The sequence below is a fragment of the Stigmatopora nigra genome, chromosome 3, assembly GCF_051989575.1.
Source record: "Stigmatopora nigra isolate UIUO_SnigA chromosome 3, RoL_Snig_1.1, whole genome shotgun sequence".
NCBI lineage: Eukaryota > Metazoa > Chordata > Actinopteri > Syngnathiformes > Syngnathidae > Stigmatopora > Stigmatopora nigra.
The window spans coordinates 9,076,215-9,094,478 of NC_135510.1; the positions used below are offsets into that span (position 1 = coordinate 9,076,215).

Below are 18,264 nucleotides of genomic sequence, written 5' to 3' on the forward strand. Positions count from 1 at the left end.
AATTGGTTACCAGCCAAACGCAGGCCACGATGACACGGACAACCATTCACACTCACAGTCACACCTCCACCGAGTGGGAATCGAACCCGATGTTTGTTTTAGTTCAGCAAAATCCAAATTGAACAAAGTGTGCTGACGCTAAATTACAGGATGCTTTAATCATTTTCTGACCACTCCCGTCCTGGCAGAATGAAGCCAGTGATGTGAAAGGAAGCTCCTCACCAGAATCGACACAGCAGGCGACAACAGAGTGGTAGGTTTAAATGCGAACACACACACACACACACACACACACACACACACACACACACACACACCCTGTATGTGCACATAACAAGGGTTTAGTGCCGAGGTCACCAATCGGTCTTCCAAACAATGGACAAAAAATGCCTGAAAAAGCATTTAATGTCACAGTGGGAACTTTTATCTTGTTTGCGTGACCTAGAGGTTGTGTTTGAGTGCGGCAAAGCTTGAGAAATGTGGAAATGAACGGAATAATATCATCAAACGTCACTTGATGTTGCTCTCCAGGCTTGTAATCTAAACACAGTTTTGACCAAGTCCAGACTCAGTGCTTCAGTTGTATCCTGGTTACAGGCAAAGCTGAGTTTAGGAAAAAGTGAAGAGAAAAAACAAAACAATGCTCCCATTTAGAAGCTTGAATGTTGTAAAACTGGATTGCTTTACCAAAATGGCAAAAAAAGTTCATCTTCTTTAAGTCTTTTGTATTTTTGCAGATTCATCTGTGCCATCATTGCTCTTCATCATATTGGGACAGTCGCACTCTCGGAACGATTGCCGCTTGGTAGCCGACGTGCAAATCCTAACTGTGCTTTCTTTTGCCAAACAATGCAGTAAAAAGAAAGTGTCGGAGCCGGAAAGCGAGCCGGCCAAGAGCGCCGTCAACATGGAAGAGATCAGAGCGGAAATCAGGGCAGAGCTCAAGGCAAAGATTGAGGAAGAGGCGTACAATAAAGGGTGAGGTCTTTTCTACATGCACTTGCACCTCCCGCGATAACTAAACACGACCGCAATGATGACTGTTCAACACACGCAATAATTATAGATGTCATATATACATGGAGTATGAATGGTCGCCTTATGTCCTCATGAATTTAGGATAGTCCTTCACTTAAGGACTCTTCTAGAATCCATTATGAGCCACACACTCCCATCTGCATTTAAGGCAGCTTCAAGAAGGCAATTTTAAAAATTTTAAAGAGTGTTTTTGTCATAGACTCGCTAAAAAGAGGGACTTGATAGGTTAAATTATATTTGGGAATTTGTTTTGTAGATACAGATTACTCAGATTTTTTTTAAAGTCGTATTTTGCCAGCTAGTACTGTAGGCTGTTTAAACTCCCTAATTGTAAAAATGTATATTTTCTCTTTAGCTACCAAGAAGGACTGAAGCAAAACAAAGCAAGCCAGGAGGAAAACCTTGAAAAGGAGAAGGAAATTCCAGATCCGATGCTAGAAACAAAAATAGGGGATGAAGAAAGTGGAACGAAAATAAAGACAAATCGGTAGGTCACAAACAGTACACGGAAGGAGATACTATTGATATGTTCGATTTTGCAGCATGTCAATTGGCAAATCCTTTCTTACAAATGTTTGACGTTGCTAAGAAAAAGTAGTTATCGTTACAGAGGGATGCAGGAGGTCCTGGTTCTTCTTTGTCGCATTTGCCCCAAGATTTCATGGAGCAAACGGCGTCTCTGGATCGTGCTGCTGGTTTTTCTGCTCGTGTGTCTGTTTTTCAGCATTTTCACTTTCTTTTCTGGCTTCTACAGCAAGCGTGACGACGACACATGAGAACACGAGCACTTTATTCCGGTTTCTGACTCAGACCATTTTAACAAATAAGGCTTTCTGTATAAAAGTTGCTTCAGTTATTGCTTGTTCACTTCTACTTAGGGAGCAAATACAATTTTAGGACATGTGAATATAATACATTTGGCAGTTTAGATAGGAAGTCAGTTGAGTTATTACTCGATGGTGCATAGTTAAGCTATAGAACATATTGTTTTGGTGATTTATATAATGTGCATTCAAAGATTATCAAATACAACTATATTTTTAAGCACAGTAGAATTTTGAATGCCTCAAAAGAGGTACAATTTAGGGTTCAATCACAATTTTACTTCACATACGACTTGAAGAAATCTACCTAGAAGATGTGACAATAGTGTAAAAGCCACCTTTTATGACTACACAGCACTTATTAATTCCATCGCTATCTTTTGAACTCGACTCTCATCCCTTTCTCTTCCGGCACCCTCATTGTCTTCAATGGGTGAGTTTGTTTTACATTTTTCTAAAGCTGTTGACTTTGCTTTTAATCTTGGATGTAGTTTGAACCTTAAGCCATCATTTGACTATTTTCTCAAGTATAAATGCTTTGACAAATGTGTAACTTAGCAGTCAACAAGATTGTGTTTGATTTTTTAGGTATACATCGTAGTTCAGGGGTGTCGAAATGTTTAAAAATTCTAGGGATAGAAAGCCCAACTTGAAATCCTAACATTTTAATTCGTTAAACAGGACGATATACAGTATAACCTATAGCACTTATATTTATGTATGTTAGTTCCCGATCTAATCACGTCATGTTCAGAGCGAAAAAGATATTAAAGAATGTATTTATTTATCTATCATTATTTTTAAGTATTGACTCAGCAAATGATCGTAAGGTCACTGCCAGCCCCTTCGTCGCACCTGATTGGACGTCTATAGCCATCAATGCCAGTAAACATAATATCTCAATGGCAGCCTTCCCAATCGAAATGAATTTGACTGTCAATAGCCGTAAATGATTTAAGAGCTAGAAACAATGTAATATTCCAGAAGCATATTTATATTGCAAAAAAATTACACATTGAAGCTGAGAAGTGCAACAGCATATTGGCTGAACTCAAGCTTCTTGTGCAGGCCATAGTCAATGAAATTTTCATCTGACAGTTAGCCCACGGACCATATTTTGGACACCCCTGCAGTCATTTCTATTGGCCATTTTGTGCCATATTGCATTGTGTCTTTGTTGCAGATGTTGCACGCTGTATTTGGGTTTATTTTTTTAATCTACACGCATGTCTGCTTGTGGTCTCAACTGTGCAGGGATTTGCTTTGTCACTTCACCTTGAAATAAAGGTTTGTGAATTCAACCCAGAATCTTTTTTTTTTCTCTTAAAGTCCATACATGTACACAGTAAGTATTGTTCGTGCACTGAGCAGCTGACGCTGCAGGATGTTATTGTGCTTGGCCATGGTGTCCTCTGGAAGATAACATTCTATAAAATGGCAGGGTCACTTGATTAATTCATGACTCAAACAATGGAAAACTGAGGACTGTTGAGGAAAGAAAATGCAGGGGTAATGAAATGTTGAAGTTATAGAATCAATTTATCGATTAATCTTGACTCCAAATTGTGAAATAAGCAAATTTGGTTGGAAATGTGCGAGATTTGAAGTCACTGACGCTCAGTTGGTCCTGATTTATGTTCTTTGGATTAAACTCAACTCACGAGATCGAAGAACGCAAGACAGGAAAGAAGAAGACTTGAAATAGCAGTAATATAGACAAAGACAACGAAAGATCATCAGTAATTCAATTCAGCCTAACTAAAGATGTGCCAAAAAGCCCTATCCAAACACACTCCTAAATTCACTTTGATTTTTTTTCTTCCTGCCATTGAACTTCAGCGTACTCTGCATATCTTTACTCTGGTGGTCTCGTGGGCCTTGCTGCTTTTGACCCGACTTTCCTCTTCCCTTTCCTTTCTTTTCTGGCAAAGGACATCGAGCACACGCAGCCCAATGAGAGCAAATCGCCTCTATTTAACGCCGGCGCAGACCACTGTCCACCTCAGGTCTCTTCCTTTCTCCTGACCGTCAGAAGCCATGAGGACTGTTTTCCTTTGTGTCACTGTAGCGCTGTCTATCGCCACGGTCTTCTCTCAGGAGATCGTCACACTCAGACTTCAAGGTACAGCTATGTCGTTGCTTCGTTGCGTTTGCAAAGCTTTAACTATGTTTGCCGTTGACAGTGTTCCCAGCAAAAAGCATTGCCGGAGTCAACCAACTGAGTGTTCTGAACGACCAAAACAAGACCGAGTACGGCTTCAACATAACGGAAGCGCGAGATCTTTGCACTAAACTCGAGCTCAGCCTCGCCTCCAAAGATCAGGTCAACGAAGCCCTCAATAGAGGCTTAGAAACATGCAGGTAAAGACCAAAATGCGCTGAAAGGCAGATCAGACCCCCCCAAAAAAGGAAGGCATTTATCTTGATTTGATTTTGTTTTCTCTGACAGGTTTGGATGGATTGATGAGCATTATGCTGTCATCCCCCGCATCCTGCCGCTTATGAACTGTGGCCAAAACAAAGTCGGCTTGCTTCCGTGGCGAGCCCCGCTGGACAAAAAGTTTGATGTGTTTTGTTTTAATCAATCAGGTAAGAAAAGTTTGGCTCATTCATATGAGAAAGCAGAATGAGGGAAAAGTTAAAATTCAAATATCTAATATGTTAGCATAAATTATAAACACATTTCTCATTGAAAAAGCTTTCTTTATTGTCAAAATCTGCCATGCTGACATTCATCAACAAAATATTTTTGTCTGTTAAGGAATTTAAATAAATAACTTTTGACATCAGGTGACTAGTATATTTACAACATTTAGCAACATGTTTGTGGTTTTGGTGATCACTAAGTAGTTGCAATTTTAATTATTTGGTTTGGGAAAAAAATAATAGCAAAAACTTAAACAGATATTTTTTATGGTTTCCTTGATGATATTTTACAAATACTTTATATAAAATAGGATTTTTCACAATCCAATGAATGTGCAAATACTCCAGAATCATACTTTCATGCTATTTTGCTGTTCTGGTCACTATCACAAATCAACTTTTCCTTTTTGAAATGCAGGATTCCACTATCTCATAATTACATTTTTGTCTGCTTGGTGATCTGAGTATCGTAGACCATCTCAAAAAGGCAAAATAAGACCATCCTCCATGAGAGCAAAAAAAAAAAAAAAAAACAATAACAGCAACAATATAATTATGTATACTAGAAGCATAAACAAAATACTAGTACTACATTGTGTGTGTTTTTTTTCATCCACAGATTACACGGAACCAGCAGAGGGGGAAATGCCAGCACTGATTCCCTCTGAGAGCCCAAATCCAACTCCCAGCCTGGTTGTCGTCGACCTATCTTTGACCTCTGACCTCACAATGCTTGACAACCTGGAGGGAGTCAAATTTGCCCGTCAAGCTGGCGACGAACCGAGCTCTGGAAGAGGGAAAGTGGTGCTCATCACCTCCGCTTGTGCCGTTCTTCTCGTCGCGATAGCTGTGCTTGCATACATGAAAATGTAAGTTGTCCTCTCTTGGAACACAGATTATTATTATAATTATTATTTGCCATTCATGTCAGTAACTTTTCTCCAAACATGTGTTTTTATGAACAGGAAAAGGCGCTTCCAGAGAGCTGACGTGAGTCAAGAACTCGGAGACGTTATTGAGGTCAAGACTTAAATGACAGCTTCAAGTTTTTATTTGTCTGATTTCAATTTATACACATCATTCACGTCTTTTTGCAACCAGGGTATTGTTTTGAACCTTTTGGTAAATGTGACCACTGTAAAGGATGTACTGTATCTAGCCTGAACATAACAATCACATTCATTTTCATTGCATCTTTTTTTATTTTTCACTTGGTGGAAATGCATGCAAATAATGGAGACTTGGTTAAACAACTAAAGTCATTTGTGTGTGTGAAATTGTCCATACTAGTGTTAACAGTCCTCGCTCATCGTGCAATACAGATTGAAGTGAAAATGAAATTCATACAATGATAAATATGTAGAGTTGCTTTTAGGATTATTTCCATTTCTTTAATCCAGTGAACATATGAATCATGTAAGACAGTAGTGTCCAAACTTTTTTCTCTGACGGCTACTTTTAAAAGAGTCAAAGGATGCAAGGGCCAAATTTAAATACTTGTATTTGTTAAATAGACGATTGGAATCAGATTTTTTCTTTAAAAGCAGGGATTTCAAAATGTATTTTAAATTCTAATTCATAAGGATATTCCAAAACAGATCACATATACTTTCAAGATTTGGGGAATTTTATAGTCCGAATGAGAGAAAAATCTGGAGTGTTTGAATATTCATGTCAAAGTGACATCACATATTTAATATTTTTGTAACTTTTTATCTTATTTATTTACACAACAGAATTCATTGCTTCCGACTTGACCGCGTCCACGAGGAAACTGAGTTCGTTGCATAAAGTTTCATGCCGGTAGGCCATGCGAATCTGCGCCACGTTAGTGCGACGGATGTCATTTCCCTCGGGTCCGTCTTTGAGATAGTTGACCCCCAAAAAGTGCTTCTTGTCCTGCATATTACATCAATGTTTCTCCCAGAATTTTTCAAAGCTTCACAGAGTCAAAAGATGACACGTTACCTGGTCAGAGAGTCCGCATTGCACCACGCTGTTTCTTGCTATTTCACACACATCACAAGTGCTGAGCTTCCAAAGTTGAGCCGCTATTGCGTATTCCTCCATCAGAGGCTCCTACCACCCGAAAGTATCATCTTAGGGGTAGTTGATCTCTATCTAGTTAAGTCGCCACTGAAGTACAATGTTACCTTGGTGTAGTGAAACTGCATGGGGTCATCTGTAGACAGAGACACGCAGAGTCCTTTGTGCAGGAACTCTCGCAGAGGGTTCTTCGAGTATTCCAAGAACAGGCTGTTGTTGCTTAACGGTGACATGGCAATGGGTACTTGAGCCAGGTAGTATAAATACTGAAGCACTGGGCTCTACAAGTGAGGAATACAAGAAAAATGTATAATACTTAACTGTTAGATGTACTCCATTCATCTCATTTCAGGCATTGAATTCCGTGTTAAGTGCAGTCTTCCCTCGATTATTGTAACTTCGCTATTCGCAAATTCATGTCTTTGCAATTTTTTTTCTGCGATCATTTTTTTTTAAAGTTCATAAAAATTTTAAAATCCACGCTCAAACTCGCAAGCGTAAGCCACTCCCCTGTTTTCCGCTCGCTATTAGGAGTCAGCACTGGGAAAAAAAGGTATAGTTATAATAGGGGTGATACTAGTTTGTGATTTTTCGATTATGTCCGGTCTACATTAACTGCGATATTCGAGGGATTACTGTACCTTCTTCAGGTTGAGCCCATGTGAGATGTTATCTGCTGTCAAGAAGGCCGACACCAGATGAGTGACGGATCCTGCTTCTCCACAGTGTGGGCGGAACTGGAAGGTGCTGAGGCCGCGTTCCCTACCAACCACATGGAGTGAAGACTGGAGAATGCCAAGGTATGTTGACGAGACAGCGACAGAACGAGAGCTCACTTTCTCAGGTTGTTGAGGACCATGATGTTGGCATACATGTGGAAGAGGTAGTAGCTATACGGAGGGTTGTCGTCTCCCGTCCACTGCTCCGGCTTTGGACTCCGAAATGAGAACATGTGATCGCTGTGCTTGGACTCGTCATCGACGCTGTCAAAGCCCGATACCTGTGAGCGGATTTCTTTCCTGTTAATAATTAGTGGGTGTAAATTCATTTCAATGATAACACGCGGCCCACCTTACATATTTGAGGAACACGTGAAGCTCTTTGTGGGTTTGAGGATGGATGGTTGCCTCAAAAAGGGGAAGGAATATATTCTCAAGCATCTTGGCAAAATTAGGCACCAGCTTCTTGGACCTAAAAATGTCACTGAAACACATTGAGTTCAGACTACTGGCTTAAGAAGCATCTAATACATTTATTGACATTAGAGCTACCATAAATGGTGGTGTGCCTAGTATATAAATGCATAGAAATTACGCCCAAGGATGAATCCGACAGTTCACAAATCAGAATTTCTTTCGACTGTCTTTGGTTAGATGCTAAATGTTAATTTACACCACAGATTTCCCAGATATTTATCAAAGTTTTCCCATTGCACGACTATCGACTGTAAACTTTTGACTTTAAAGAATGCGAGGCATTCAAGAAGTTACGACTCACTATATTCTAGGCACTTGAATGACCCATCTCATGTTTGGAGAGTGTACTTTGTGCAGAATAAACCACTTGGCCAGGCTGTGCCACTCTTCTGGATCGCGTCCGTAGATGGACAAGCGAGGCTCGGCATGCTGGTATTTACTTTCCTCCAAGTCGTGAGCTACTTCCTGGAAAAAGAATGTGAGTAGAACAGCTTTTTATCATCACAGTCTATTAGTGCTCATGACTCTTCCCACTGAAATGTCCCAAGATCACTAAAATAGTCATGAAAAACATAAAAACATAAGGAATACCGCCAAGATCCTGCCAACTATTGGCATATTTACCTTGATGATGCGGGCAAAATACTCGCCATTGAGAAGGTTGTCTGTTTTCAAAAAGATTTCCCGGAGTTCACTGGCTCCAACTGGATTATACTTGGAATTGAATTTATCAAAGCGATGAAACGTGTGCCTTCCCTGTAGAGAAGATATTAGCAATCTTGTGTGCTCAGTTTAATGATCATATGTGTCATTACAGTCAATTGTAGGACACTTTGGCTTCAAAATTCTTGAAAAATAAGATGTAGGTTTTTTGGTTTTAAGCTATATAATCCTTAATAATCGGTATGAAACGATCAAAGTTTTATTTATCTTATTTAGCAGATCGTAGGGACATTTTTGTTACATGATTTGTTTGATATATTAGCAATATTAGGCATCAGTGTTGCAAATCCAGACCAATAATATATATTTTTTCCCAGGAGTAGTAGTATATAAAACTTTACTGAGCAACTAATGCTAACTAAGGGATAATCTGACTAAACCAACTGGATTAAACTAGAGAAATTTCCTTTCAGTTGTTTTAATTGAGATTCAATTAGGGCAATTAAGGGATGGGACTCTTGAAAATTGAACTTTTTAGGTGCTATTCTTTGGGTTTAGGCCTATTTGGTCGCTCGATCTGTCACTTTTCTCTTCATTTTTGTAGTTTTATTCATTATCATTTTTTTTGTTTAATTTTCTATAATGTCCTCTCATGCTGCAATGAACCATACATCGATGTTAGACAATGCAATCTTACAGCATGTACATCCAGGGAGTCCACTGTGAGGTCGTAGGGGTCCAAATTGAGGCTTTGGAAAACCTCTTCAAGAGTTATTTCTCGCCCAGCATTTTCCATGACCACGCGGTCCGAATCACTCTTGTAAGTTTCCTGTATGAACGTCAGTAGATGCTTCTGAGACATGCATGCAGCTGCATGAATGTGCGTGTCCACCTATGTTCAACATAAAGGAATAGACATCATCGTCAAGTGCAGGCCAGTGAAAATAATCTTATTTATTAACGTTCCAAATTTGTTTCCAATGTTTAATAATGGATAAAAGCCAATATTTCCCAGAAATAGACAAATTAGCAGTTGTCAGCTTTTTTTTAATGGAGAAAGACATTTGGAGAGATAGAAGAGGTACACTGCAAGAGTGTGTGCCTATTTTTTAGCTACTTTACCACTTGTTTTGTGTGTATATAATGGTTACATCTACCTTTCTGACGTTGTAGAAATCTCGATGAGGCACACTTTTCAGTTCCTTGAGTTCCGCCATCTCGTTGAGCATTTCGTGGAGGTGGAATTTGGAACTCAAGAAATTCAGGCGCCTGTGACAGTAAGTTTTCCTAAAAATCACAAAATAATTAGATAGGAATTTAACCCACAGGATACCATTCACAAACAACCACAGGACTATCACGTACCAATACTAAAAGTAACAACAACAACAACTCAGGGATAACACAAACAATAGCATGAGAATGAGTTGCCCCTTTACTGACACCAGCACATGATAGTCATCATTTTGTTGTGTCAACTTACGTGGGTCCGTCTGCAATCATGGCCAGCACGTGACCGAGATCTACTGCAAAAGTCTCCAGATCAGGATAAGGAAGGTCATGCGGACGCTTTTCTCGGAGATCCTCGGCACTGTCGTACACGTGCACGATCCCGTCTTTTAACTTCAGTTCACAGGTCAGGTTCTCGGGGATGTTTTCCATACTGTACGGATCCTCCTCTTCCGTTGGGCAAGGGCACATATCTATTGACGGAAGATTGAGTTGACATCTTCCAGCGATTGGCATAGTGGTCTTTTTCAAACAAGTGCAGTATCTTCAAACCCGGTTGAACTTCGTCGTCTTCACACCATCTGACGTTTTCAGCCTTGTGAAGGTATCGCGCTGTGCTTCTGCAGAATCTGTGATAGGCCAATTTGGAGTACTTCTCACGAATCAGCAAAGCCTTCAGAAGACTTTTAGCCGCTTGCTCGTAGTCTTCCACAGTGATCTGAATCAAGTAACACCATAATATGGATAATATTTGATCAGTAAGGAGTCATCCATAGATAAGCAGTTATTTATGGACTAGCCCTCATGTCGAAATAATCCATGTAAAAATCAAGACGTACTCACTCCTGCACAGTAATCCCCACTAATTGTGACCCTTTGGTAATCAGGGCAGTATTCTGGCATAGAAGAGCAGAGCGAGCTGGAGCTCGGAGACACGTATGGCGTAGGAGGTCGTGGCCATGCCCAGTCTGGATTTCCCGAGATCTGCATGGACATGGACTGGGAACGAATCATTTTTAAGCTTTTGCGCCTGTAAAAGGGAATCATATACATCCAACATAATGAACTCCTTTGCAGGCATTGGCAACGATAGCCTTTCAACACATTTGAATTTTCCAAAATGCATTTTTAACGCCAATGGACGCCTTGAGTGTCCATTGTATCCACCTTTTGGTACTCTCCTCAGATCGCTGTTCAGCCAGCTCCTTCATCAGCTCGTGTTCTTTGGCTTCCTGCAGGCTGATGGGGCAGTCCTCGGGAACCGAGAACATGGACAAGACATCCTTCTGGTCCTCTTCTTTCAGGGCCGACGCGTAGACTTTTTCCACCAAAAGTTGACTCTCTTCAGCCTCACTTATGGTGACCTTAGGGAATTGGCGAGGCATGGCTGCTCTTTGGAAAAAGCCAGAGTCGAAGAAGCGCGCTCAGAAATGAATGCGCGTTCTCATCCAACTGTTTTGGAAATAAACACATCGTCACTTGTGTGTAGTGAGGACATTGACGTGGACGTAACATGGCTGCAATAGGAGAGACGGCCCTGGCTTAATGTTGTTATTTAGTCATTTAAACGAGTCAGGGCACTTCCAGGAAGCTTAATTGCCATCCTCTTTCCGGACAAAAAGTGCACGCTACTGTGGGGCATTACGCAGAAATGTGATATGTTTTATTGATCTGCAAATGGAGACCTTTTAAATTATTCAGCTAATTACATGAGCTTGGTGCTTCTTTTCTTCTATCCAAAGACAAACTTGTTGCTTTGAGATCAACATTACCTCTACTCATATTTGCTTTCTTAGTAGCAGCAATGCAAATACTTCATTGTACCTTCTTGACTTATTACTTTGAATGGTACACTTTAATTGTTGGAGAGTTGTTCTTGCATTCTAGTTTCAAGGCAGAAGGGGGCAGCTTGATATCATAGTGCGTTATAAAACATCCTAGGCTGGAATAATAGGGCCACTTGAAAGTAATATCCATTTTGCCATTGATTTTTCATGGAATGGAATTCGGCCCAGGCAAAGATAAAATGAAAGTAAAACCTGGACTAGTTAATTGCTTACATAGACATTGAGAGTGTATATTTGAAGTCAGAATTTGTTTATAGTTTGAGATATGATTGAATTGTACAAGAGTTCCAGTCAGTGAACATGAAAAAAGAAAGCAAATAGATCAGAAATCACTTGAAAATTCACAACTGTCGATTATCTTGTCATTTTTAAAGCAATATTTAACATTTTACATACTACATTTCAATCTTGAGTCTAATCTATTCAAATCTTGAATATAATATAATACTAGTAATATATTTGTAGTTTAATTTTATTTTTCAATAATTCTATTTTGAGGTATGTGGGTCAGAAAACATTATAACTGTTTTTGTACTAAATTCAATCCCTTCAGTCATTCATCACGTCATGGTACAGTTTCTATTTGCACTGTGCATGCAGCATCACAAAGCAGTCGGCAAGATATTTGTCAACATCCGCAACCGCCAATTTTCTTATTTTTAAATCAGTTCACTCACCGCTTCAGATTCAGAAGTGTTTCTACACAGCAGTCATGTTCCTTTTGGAGAAACCCCAACCCACGCCTTAGTGTAATATTTAATATCTCTCATGCCGCCCTACAAGTCCATGGCAGTCCATCCTTAACTCCTTCATTGCTACATCCTAATGCAAGAATATGAATGTGACAGGTATACCCCCATCTGTCAGGTTCATGGGGGTTTGCTTTTGCAATTCAGCAATTTGTATTGTGGTTAAACCAGTTGATACATGGTTACACTCCTCCGATTTATATAAGAAACAATATCTGAACCTCATGGTTTTCTTAGTGCACAGTTCTGAGATTGAGGGTTTTATTCAGGGTGTGTTCGGAAACTTCTTGTGTGGAGTTTGTATTTTCTTGCCGGGCTTGTGTGGGTTTTCTCCGGGTATTCTGGTTTCATTTCCTATCCTTGGCGTGGTAGGCTGCTCTGGCACTCTAAATTAAGATTATATAATAGTTTCTTTTATTATGAGATTATTTTTTCAATATTTAACAGTAATGATCTGACCCATTCATTCAAATTGGATCCAATGGAACTCAATGACTTCCCCCTTAAGGACTAACGAAACAACATATCAGACGTTAAACCGTGGTTTTCCTGCTAGGGAGCAACTGAGGGCCTGCAGTCCCCGATTTAGCCAAGCAGTGTATAGATTACGAGGCTAATCCCCTCAATCTATGTTATTAGTGTACTTTTAGAGTTGCTTTTCAAGTATACCAACTTTGAGCCTGTATCGCCTTAATGGACATCAGAGGGGGGCACAAATTATTCTACATTGTTCCTCTCCTCCCCCATAGTCGTGCACAGTCATGACTAATCTGAATTGTTCTCTCTTGACCAGCACTAATCAGTTTTTGAGTGGTTTGGTCACCGCTGTGGCGTCATCGGCTCATTGGCTTACTTAACCGTACATAATTAGAGTACAGTGACTGGGCCACATCCATCTTAATTGCGTCTAATCCTGGTTCACCTTAACACGGATACTTTTCACACGCGACACACTGGTTACTGCTGCTAATTCATAAAGTTTAAAATGATAGACTGTACGATTCGTGTGCTGTTACGTGATTGACACACTAGATGGCAATAGAGAATACCTAATTGATGTGTAAATAGGTCACTCACTAGGGGGGTGGGAAATCATCCATCTTCACTTTTCGATTTTAAAGAACATCTTCTGCAGATGTTTTCAAACTCGACAGACATGCAACTGTTACGAAATGGGTTTCAACTTTTACTTTAGGCACATCATTAGTTGTTGTCTATATGTGTGACCCCTGCAACTTGACTAATGAGCAGTGAACTAGGAAGGAATGCAGTGATTTATCGAGATTCAGTGCCATTGGCGACGGTAGAGGTCCAATACGTTTAAACTGGGAGGGATTGTAGTGATCCCAGTTCAAATGCATTGGATATCTATCGCCGTTAGTGGTGGGGAAAGATTCAAAAACAGATTTTTTTGCAATTTATTCGCTTTCGAGTCACAGCCCTGCTCACGGCTTTATAAACCTGGTGGGCAACTCTCCGCCATGATATTGCAATACTTTTGTTTTGTTTGTTGAAACTTTATTTCAAGACTCTACCTTTTTTAAGTTGTTAATAAATGACACATTTTAACACATAGCAGTCTTCTTTGCAAAATTCCTGTCAACCTAAAATTTTTATTTTTATTTGACCTTGGAAAACAACACCAATCTTATCTAGTTTTCTAAGGTAAACCCAGAAGTCCCACATAATATTTTTTTGATGGTTATGTAAACAGCAGATATACTAAGAAAATGAGTAAGGTTTCTTTTCTCGTGAGTAAAAATATGAATATTGAAAAAACAGTTTGATGTCTAGCAATATCTGTTCATGATTTCATGTCTAAAATGGTGCATTGCTGACATCTGCTGGAAGTTATGTGTCAGTGGAATGGTTTGCAAGTGTGACTCTAATTGACAGATACATAATTGATTTGGCAGTAATGTTAATAGGATGGTATTAATAAGACAATTTCTCCAAGGAATCATTGCCATTGATTAACCACCATTGAACCGTTCCGCGTAGTATCTTGTACCCTAGCAGTATAATTGCTAAAGCCATTTTACAAAGTGATGACAGTGCTAGACCTCCAATTTATCATTTATGGATTGGACGGTGTATCACTATCAATAGGAGCCAAATATTTAATATACTGTCATCTGAACAATAAAAATAGCAGTCTGCTTGCTGGGAATTTTCCGTCATTGATTTTATAGTTTTCAATGGCAGGAATTTAAGTCTTCCAAATACATTTTTTGTAGTCATTTTTGCTTTTTCAAACCCTCCAAAAATGCTACCGCTTCAGTTTATTGACTTGTTTTTTGGATGTTTCCCGATCACAAGGTGATATGTCCATCCTCTTCATTCCATTTTGCAGTGAGGCCCCCAGTGGAACCATTTTTGGCCATCCCCTCAGAGTCTGGAACGCCACAAATCCGTGAAAGCCAATGACAAATGATATCTGCACTCTTTGGCCGCTGGAATCCGAACGGAACGACGAGCAATATGCTGCAGCGGGAATGTCAGAGCCACCCGTCACACTAGCACATCCTTCTCCTTCTGTTCCAAGCATCTTTTCCCAATGAACCCAAATCAAGATGGAGCAAGACAGACAGCTTAGTGGACAAATCCTTACGACCTGAATCAAGCAGGAATGCGGCTCGCGCCCCGTCTGCCCTTTCTTAAAGAAGGAGGTGGGAGGTCACAAGTGAGGGAATGTAGTGAGACGAGAGGAGACTCTAATGAGAGATCACTTAACAGAGACCAGGTGCTGCCTGTCTTGCTCCATTCCAGACAATAGACGCTCGTGCTGGAATTTACGGCAGCCGGGAGCAAAAGGAAGTCTGGACAAGGTCAAGGTTTGCTTTGCAAAATGTTTATTACATGAAAATATTATTGCTTGAACACAAATAAAATAAACAACTGTTTCAAATAGATAGTAATATATATCAAATCATCCCACTATTACTGAATAATGACAAATACAATGCCCCCTTATACCATATAATCCTTTCTGTACAAAAATAGCTCTATGTGTATTTTTCATGTAACTACATATAATATTAAATAAATGAATTCCTATATACAAATACAGTATCTCCAATAAAAATATAGATTGCACATGTTTTTGTACAAATAACAACTTCAAGTATATTTCAATCCATTATGGATCAAGGCATTTCTTTTCCTTTCTACAGTGCCCAAAACCGGTTCCACGTGAGCGTCTTTCTCTCCGTTTGGCATCAGAGTCCAATTGGAAAAGTGCTCGCAGCTTTTTATCCTCGCAGGAGAGCACTTTTAAGAGTCCACACCAGAGGATGAGTCCAGTCACTTTGGTCAAAACCGACGCTCATCGCGTTCCCGGATAACGGCGGTCGAGGGGCGCCGTTACGTCCAGTGTTTGCAGTCTTTGTTCGCAGTCGTTTTCTGGCTCTGCATCGACGAGCGGCGAGGCCCAGCTCTCAAGAAAAAAAAAAAAAACAGTGCAGTGCAGCCAGTCGCACCCGGACGAATGGATCCGTCCGATGCCCGGCAAATCTGAGACTCGCTTTTTGGCTTTTCGCTGATCAATCTGGCCTAAGTCCACTTCATGTTTGACGCAGCAGAGCCTCGAGCTTGTGGACTTGTGAGTCTATGGTGCTCCAAACGGGCCTGAGACGGCCTCGCTCCAACCTCAGCTGGAGTCCGCGCCCGGGTACGGCACGACGCCTGCGGCCGTATCCGTGTGCGCTTATCTTGCCTTGAGGTGCGCTGCCGATCTTCAGCTTATTATTGAGAAGGTGCAGGCGGTGTGCCAGATCGTGCACTGAGCAAGTCCCCAGAGCACAACCCTGCCTTCTGGACTGGTTGGCGGAATTTTTGGACCTTTTGCTTCGCACGTTGGTTTCGGTGCTAGAGGAGGAAGAAGAGGAAGAGGAGAAGGTTAAGCCGAGATGCTTATTTTGGTGACAAAAGCGTCCGGTAGAAGGCACGTACCTGGAATGTGGCAGCACATCTCCCCTGCCGTCCTCTTGCCTGACAAAGTGCTCAGCGTTCACAGACCCGCTGCTCAGATCCCGTCTGAGTCTGCTCCCCAGCCATATGCTTAGCCTTGAAGGAGGGAGGGCAGACATCCATTAGTCTCAAAGGCAGATTGGACGGACAACTGTCGTCTGGAAGACGATGGAAGCCACTCACCTCTTTTTTAACTTGGGGTTGACTTCAAATTCCACACAGTGCGCCGCTGTGGCCACCAGGCAGCAATAGAGGAAGGCCTGGAAGATGACTTTCATTTTTCCCTCCTGCAAAAAGGCAAGGCAGCAACCCGGTTAGTCATTGGCGACAATTTCATACTCTCTTGTTGTACTACAGTCAAATAGTAACGCTTGCACAAGAGTCCAAAAGCCGGCTTATTTGCACTCATCATTCATTTATTTGAGAAGTTAAGCTGGGGTCACATTTTCCTACAGTTAAGTAAACCTTCAACCATGCTTTGGGCCTCTGTCCAATAATGTGAAGGACACTGCGCACCAATAGAAGCGACCAAAATAGACTTGGCGCATTAACAGTAAAACAGCAGCTCGGAAATGCAATTTACAAGCAATTAAAATGCTCCGTCATCATTGCACGCTGCGAGCCGTGCACACCTCGCTGGAAGTTCTGCCACAGACGCAAACATGCACATTAAGAGCTGAACTGCTTATATAACCAGACAGATAACCTGTCCTTCTCTATATGTATACTTGTGCCCTGACCTCAAAAAAAAAGAAAGCAAGGATAAAGCCATCAGCTGAGAGGACAGCAATCACAAGAAGCTCCTCAGAAAACAAAGACAAAGAAAACAGAAGGTAAAATACCTGTAATTTTCTCCTGGATAACAAAAGTTGTCCTTTTTTCTGACGAGTATTCCACAAGTTTGGGTAATATTGCCACTGGTCGTGTAAGGCAGCTGTGTCACTCTGCTAATAGCTACACACACCAGACTGGGAGCATTTATACACGAGGTGGGAGGGACTCATTGACTGACTCTCATCCTTCACCCCCCCTCCGGCTCCCAGCAGCACAAAAAAAAAAAAAAAACTTAAACAGTTGTAGTACATTTATTCCATAAGGGGATTTTTTTTTTAATCATAGTAAGTTCCTTTTTAAAATGCAGCTTTAAATCTATGCATATTTTAAAATTACACTGTAGCGTGCCACTCCCTGCTACAGTGAAGTTCCACGTCTGCTTGATAAATTTGACAGTTTTCAAGTCATTGTTCAAGTTATTGAACTGGGTAAATATGCTTCATTGTTAATCCAATACACTCAAGGTATTTGTTTATGTGAGGTAAATATCTCGCCTTATGCCTTGATTTATTTGAACGTGCTGACAAAGCCAGGTGGAATTTTACAATTATACTAAAAAGAGAAGAAAAAAATACATGAGCAATATTTGTTCAGGCATGTTTGATATAATTGGCTGATTTGTTGCTTTTAGAAAAGCTTTGGCAAATGCGCACAAATCCATCACTTAAGTGTTAATAGAATGGAATACAATAAAGATGCATTGCTGATAATGTATTTATATTACATTAATGTCAAATATAAGCTCTTATAAAAACAGCAGCAGTATACAGTTGAATTCAAATGGTAAAATATAAATAATAATTAAAAAAAGACAAAGATACTAAATGTGCACACATGCACAATTACTCGGCTGATGAATACCTTATGGTTATTATTATTATTTTTGAAATCTTTGTATGACAAACAGTTTTAACATTGCGGAAATTCCTAAATGTCCTCATGTACTATAAATTTCTTTTATGCATCGTAGCCGGGAATTTTCAGTTTAGATTTCCCTTTCACTTTGCAAATCGAAGGGGGGGAAATGTGTTGCGACATGTTTTATCAATATCACATAAATTTAACTTATCCGCTTCCAGGAATTCTATAAATAAATAGAGTCATAAATCATCTTGTTTAGTATGTAAAAAAGAGAACCCTCTGTTTCCTATTTAAAGCTTTATTTTTGTCACTCGATTGGGGTCTTTTTTAAAAGAATGAAAGCATATAAATACCAAGCACA

The 18,264-nt window shown here is 40.2% G+C and overlaps 4 protein-coding genes across 6 annotated transcripts in view; 2 read left to right on the forward strand and 2 right to left on the reverse strand.

Annotated features, from left to right (window-relative positions):
• LOC144194515 (inositol 1,4,5-triphosphate receptor associated 1-like) overlaps positions 1-3,163 on the forward strand; it is a 13,807-nt gene extending 10,644 nt beyond the window's left edge. Inside the window, exons 17-20 of one of the 2 annotated variants that reach the window (XM_077713632.1) lie at positions 189-253; positions 856-978; positions 1,394-1,525; positions 1,637-3,163. In XM_077713632.1, coding sequence (XP_077569758.1) covers positions 189-253; positions 856-978; positions 1,394-1,525; positions 1,637-1,814 — 498 coding nt within the window. In that variant the 3' untranslated portion in view covers positions 1,815-3,163. The remainder of the gene's footprint in view (positions 1-188; positions 254-855; positions 979-1,393; positions 1,526-1,636) is intronic. The other variant, XM_077713633.1, reaches the window with a different exon arrangement.
• Positions 3,164-3,814: 651 nt separating this feature from the next.
• On the forward strand, positions 3,815-5,785 carry lyve1a (lymphatic vessel endothelial hyaluronic receptor 1a). The gene is made up of 5 exons (XM_077713734.1): positions 3,815-3,984; positions 4,046-4,223; positions 4,312-4,451; positions 5,128-5,377; positions 5,474-5,785. Exons 1-5 carry the CDS (start codon positions 3,900-3,902, stop codon positions 5,538-5,540), a joined length of 720 nt encoding a protein of 239 aa, XP_077569860.1. The 5' UTR covers positions 3,815-3,899; the 3' UTR covers positions 5,541-5,785.
• ampd3a (adenosine monophosphate deaminase 3a) lies at positions 5,537-11,073 on the reverse strand. Its single transcript, XM_077713733.1, has 14 exons — positions 10,811-11,073; positions 10,487-10,673; positions 10,196-10,361; positions 9,897-10,116; positions 9,571-9,700; positions 9,111-9,305; positions 8,375-8,506; positions 8,052-8,215; positions 7,631-7,757; positions 7,391-7,554; positions 7,196-7,316; positions 6,662-6,835; positions 6,477-6,587; positions 5,537-6,407 (listed from the first exon to the last, which is right to left on the reverse strand). Exons 1-14 carry the CDS (start codon positions 11,026-11,028, stop codon positions 6,234-6,236), a joined length of 2,283 nt encoding a protein of 760 aa, XP_077569859.1. The 5' UTR covers positions 11,029-11,073; the 3' UTR covers positions 5,537-6,233.
• A 3,995-nt stretch (positions 11,074-15,068) lies between these two features.
• On the reverse strand, positions 15,069-17,182 carry adma (adrenomedullin a). 2 transcript variants are annotated; one of them, XM_077713289.1, is made up of 4 exons: positions 17,051-17,182; positions 16,392-16,495; positions 16,191-16,304; positions 15,069-16,106 (listed from the first exon to the last, which is right to left on the reverse strand). In XM_077713289.1, exons 2-4 carry the CDS (start codon positions 16,484-16,486, stop codon positions 15,803-15,805), a joined length of 513 nt encoding a protein of 170 aa, XP_077569415.1. In that variant the 5' UTR covers positions 16,487-16,495; positions 17,051-17,182; the 3' UTR covers positions 15,069-15,802. The 2 variants fall into 2 exon arrangements, with proteins under 2 accessions (XP_077569415.1, XP_077569414.1); XM_077713288.1 differs by having other exon boundaries at positions 15,069-16,304.
• Between the last annotated feature and the right edge of the window lie 1,082 nt (positions 17,183-18,264).

Coding starts and splice junctions, on each gene's coding strand:
- adma (XM_077713288.1), bottom strand. CDS start 16,486: ATGAAAGTCATCTTCCAGGCCTTCCTCTATTGCTGCCTGGTGGCCACA. Junction 16,305..16,391: donor AACCCCAAGTTAAAAAAGAG/GTGAGTGGCTTC, acceptor CCCTCCTTCAAG/GCTAAGCATATGGCTGGGGA.
- lyve1a (XM_077713734.1), top strand. CDS start 3,900: ATGAGGACTGTTTTCCTTTGTGTCACTGTAGCGCTGTCTATCGCCACG. Junction 3,985..4,045: donor CGTCACACTCAGACTTCAAG/GTACAGCTATGT, acceptor TGCCGTTGACAG/TGTTCCCAGCAAAAAGCATT. Junction 4,224..4,311: donor AGAGGCTTAGAAACATGCAG/GTAAAGACCAAA, acceptor TTTCTCTGACAG/GTTTGGATGGATTGATGAGC.
- ampd3a (XM_077713733.1), bottom strand. CDS start 11,028: ATGCCTCGCCAATTCCCTAAGGTCACCATAAGTGAGGCTGAAGAGAGT. Junction 8,507..9,110: donor ACTCCCTGGATGTACATGCT/GTAAGATTGCAT, acceptor TCTTCTCTACAG/GGAAGGCACACGTTTCATCG. Junction 6,836..7,195: donor ATGGGCTCAACCTGAAGAAG/GTACAGTAATCC, acceptor CCTCACTTGTAG/AGCCCAGTGCTTCAGTATTT.